General features: G+C 36.6%; 1 protein-coding gene across 1 annotated transcript; it reads left to right on the forward strand.

Moving 5' to 3' along the window:
* The first annotated feature begins 2,076 nt into the window (after nt 1–2,076).
* Nucleotides 2,077–3,015, forward strand: LOC101542376 (olfactory receptor 5D18). The gene has a single exon (XM_004621604.2). The coding sequence runs from the start codon at nt 2,077–2,079 to the stop codon at nt 3,013–3,015; it is 939 nt and encodes a 312-aa protein (XP_004621661.2).
* Nucleotides 3,016–3,418: the final 403 nt, after the last annotated feature.

Raw genomic sequence — 3,418 nt, forward strand, 5'->3', positions numbered from 1 at the left:
GGTTGGCCATATTTAATCAATCACCTTAATTTGTGTTATTCCTTTGGACAATTATCTAAATTTATTATTTATGGGAGAATTAAAGTCTGCTTCTTAGATTGTCATGATAACTTTACAAATAATGACAGATAAAAACTTTCCTATTTCCTACTATATTATAAAATCTTATATAAGTTGTGTACAAATTAGAGAAATAATATGTGGTATTAATACTTTTTCATGAAATGTCTTCAGAATCCAATACTACCTTATTTGAAATACTTTTTCACAGGTAATAAAGAATAGAGTGAAAAAAAAGACAATAAAAGAGATTGACATCTAGAAAAAGAAACTTTTTAAATTCAATCTACTATAGTCAGTTATTGAAGAAAAAGTAGTCAAAATCCCATTTTTATCTTTCTGCTATTTCCTAGTATAACTCTGTGGTGACTACACTGTCATTATGCTATTTCCTACAGGCTCCAAGTTTCCATTTTGTCATTTTTAAATGCCATTATAAAAAGTATGATCATTACTGAAGCAGATATGCTAACATGTAGATAAGACACAAGGACTCAAGCCTTGCATAGAGAAATGGATATGGGACCAGGAGTTGTGAAGATCAGGACTGTAGTTGTGAATGAATAATCAGCTGATATTGATTGATTGATTGATTGATTGATTGATTTCTGGACCGTATCTGGCAATGTTCAGGGGATACGCCTGGCACTGCACTTAGGAATTATTCGTGGCAGTGCTTAGGCAATCATACCGAATGCTGGGGTTGAGTCTGGGTTGGCCATGTAAAAGGAAAGCACCCTATTCACTGCATTATCATGAGGCTCCAGCGATTATTTGAAAGTCCTTGCTAAAGTCAAAATTCTGCAACTTTTGTTTTGTGACCTCTCCAAAACTGTTATACCTCATTAATAAAGGACTGTCAATTAAACTGAGTTCAAAAGAATATTTTATTTTTAAAAGTAAACTATTTTGCAACACATTTGCAAAGTCAGAAACAAAGATTACCATGTGAAACGGAAGCACAAATGTCAAGGTTAAATTTTGCCTGTGATGTCAATGTATTAACATACTATACAAAAGCAACATTTTTAGAAAGGTATATTTGTTACAAATAATAAGCAGTACACTTAATATTATAGTATACTTATATTTTAAGAGTTTTCATGTCTGTGAAGAGTTGTTGGTAGAAATATTTTTTTTTTAATTTTTTTTTTTTTTTTGCTTTTTGGGTCACACCCAGCGATGCTCAGGGGTTACTCCTGGCTCTGCACTCAGGAATTACTCCTGGCGGTGCTTGGGGGGCCATATGGGATGCTGGGGATCGAACCCGGGTTGGCCGAGTGCAAGGCAAACGCCCTACCCACTGTGCTATCGCTCCGGCCCCAGAAATATTATTTTTTATAAAATAATCACAAAAGACTTAATCCAAGTCTAATATCAATTATTTAAAATATTTTGCTGGTCACTCATTAGGTGCAGAAACGTTAAGGAGTGTCACTTTTTTCCTGATGTACATATCTCTTGATCATTAAGAAAACACCATTTCTGTCTCATAGCAATTTTTCAGCCTGAAGTCTAGTTTGTATGAGATATAAATATGGACACTTACCTTTTTTGAGGAAGTTGTTTGCCTGAAATATTGTCCCCTAATCTTTCACTTTGAGTCTGTATCTGCCCTGACTGTTCAAATGTACTTCTTGTACATAGCGGAATATTGAATTCAGTTTCTAATCCATCCTATCACATTGTTTCCCTTCATTAATGCACTTAGGAAATTGACATTGAGAGAGATTATTAGTAAGTATAAAATAATGATGAAGTTTATATCACATTCTAAGAATTAGAAATCACAATTGAGAAATATCCAACATTTGTATTAGTTTAGATTGCAATTATTGAGGATGACGTTCTAAAATTTGGGATATTTTAGTATATCTTAAATAAAAACATCAATATAAATTGTGAAAAATATATTAAGTGCCTTTCATTTTTGGAAAGTAGGAATGTTTGAATATAAGCAAACTTCATATATGCTCACTTTTTGATCTTTGCTTTCAGATTCTGAGAACCAGAACAATGTCCCCGGCAGAGAGAAATAAAAGTGGAGCCACATTCATTCTCTTGGGCTTTTCAGATTACCCAGAACTCCGGGTCCCTCTGTTCCTAATTTTTCTGGCCATCTACACTGTCACTGTTGTAGGCAATATTGGGATGATTGTCATCATCAAAATTAACCCCAAACTGCACACACCCATGTACTTTTTCCTCAGCCACCTCTCATTTGTGGATTTCTGCTATTCCTCCATCGTTGCTCCCAAGATGCTGTTGAACCTAGTCGTAGAAGACAGAACCATTTCTTTTGTGGGTTGTGTGGTGCAATTTTATTTCTTCTGTACTTTTGTGGTTACTGAGTCATTTTTATTAGCTGTGATGGCCTATGACCGCTTCGTGGCTATTTGCAACCCTCTGCTCTATACAGTCGCCATGTCCCAGAAACTTTGTGTTATGCTCGTTATTGGATCCTACGCATGGGGAATATTATGTTCCCTGATACTCACGTGCTCTGCTATCAAATTATCATTTCAGGGGCTCAACACAATCAATCACTTCTTCTGTGAATTCTCCTCCCTGCTCTCCCTGTCTTGCTCGGACACGTACATCAACCAGCTGTTGCTTTTTATTTTTGCAACCTTTAATGAGGTCAGCACACTTCTCATTATTCTCATGTCTTATGTGTTTATTGTTGTCACCATCCTCAAGATGAATTCAGCCAGTGGGCGCCGCAAAGCCTTCTCTACGTGTGCCTCGCATCTGACAGCCATCACCATCTTCCACGGCACCATCCTCTTTCTCTACTGTGTGCCCAACTCCAAAAACTCCAGGCACACGGTCAAAGTGGCCTCTGTGTTTTACACAGTGGTCATCCCCATGCTGAATCCTCTTATCTACAGTCTGAGAAATAAGGATGTGAAGGATACAGTCAAGAAGATAATGAACACCAAAGCCTTTTTTTAGGGAGCATGCTTGTTTGTTTAGAAGAGTTAATACATGTATATAAAATGTGTCCTTAAAGGTTGACTTTTAAAGATATATTATTTATTTTATTTTACTTTTTAGAAAGAAGGCTTTCCTCTAATGAATTCCTCAGCCTTTTACTTGGTTGAGGAAGATGTCAACCCTGTTTTTTTTTAAATTGAATCACAGTGATAAAGACATTTACAAAGCTGTTCATGACTGGAGTTCAGTCATATAATATTCCAACACCCATCCCTTCACAGTGTACTGTTTCTACCACCAAAGGTTCCCATTTCCTTCCCATCCCCTCCACCCCGCTGTCTGCCAATATGGCAGGCACTTTTCTTCTCTGTTGGTCTTTCTGTCTGTCTGTCTGTCTGTCTGTCTGTCTGTCTGTCTGTCT

Source organism: Sorex araneus, chromosome 6, assembly GCF_027595985.1.
Source record: "Sorex araneus isolate mSorAra2 chromosome 6, mSorAra2.pri, whole genome shotgun sequence".
NCBI classification, from domain to species: domain Eukaryota; kingdom Metazoa; phylum Chordata; class Mammalia; order Eulipotyphla; family Soricidae; genus Sorex; species Sorex araneus.

Coding starts and splice junctions, on each gene's coding strand:
- LOC101542376 (XM_004621604.2), top strand. CDS start 2,077: ATGTCCCCGGCAGAGAGAAATAAAAGTGGAGCCACATTCATTCTCTTG.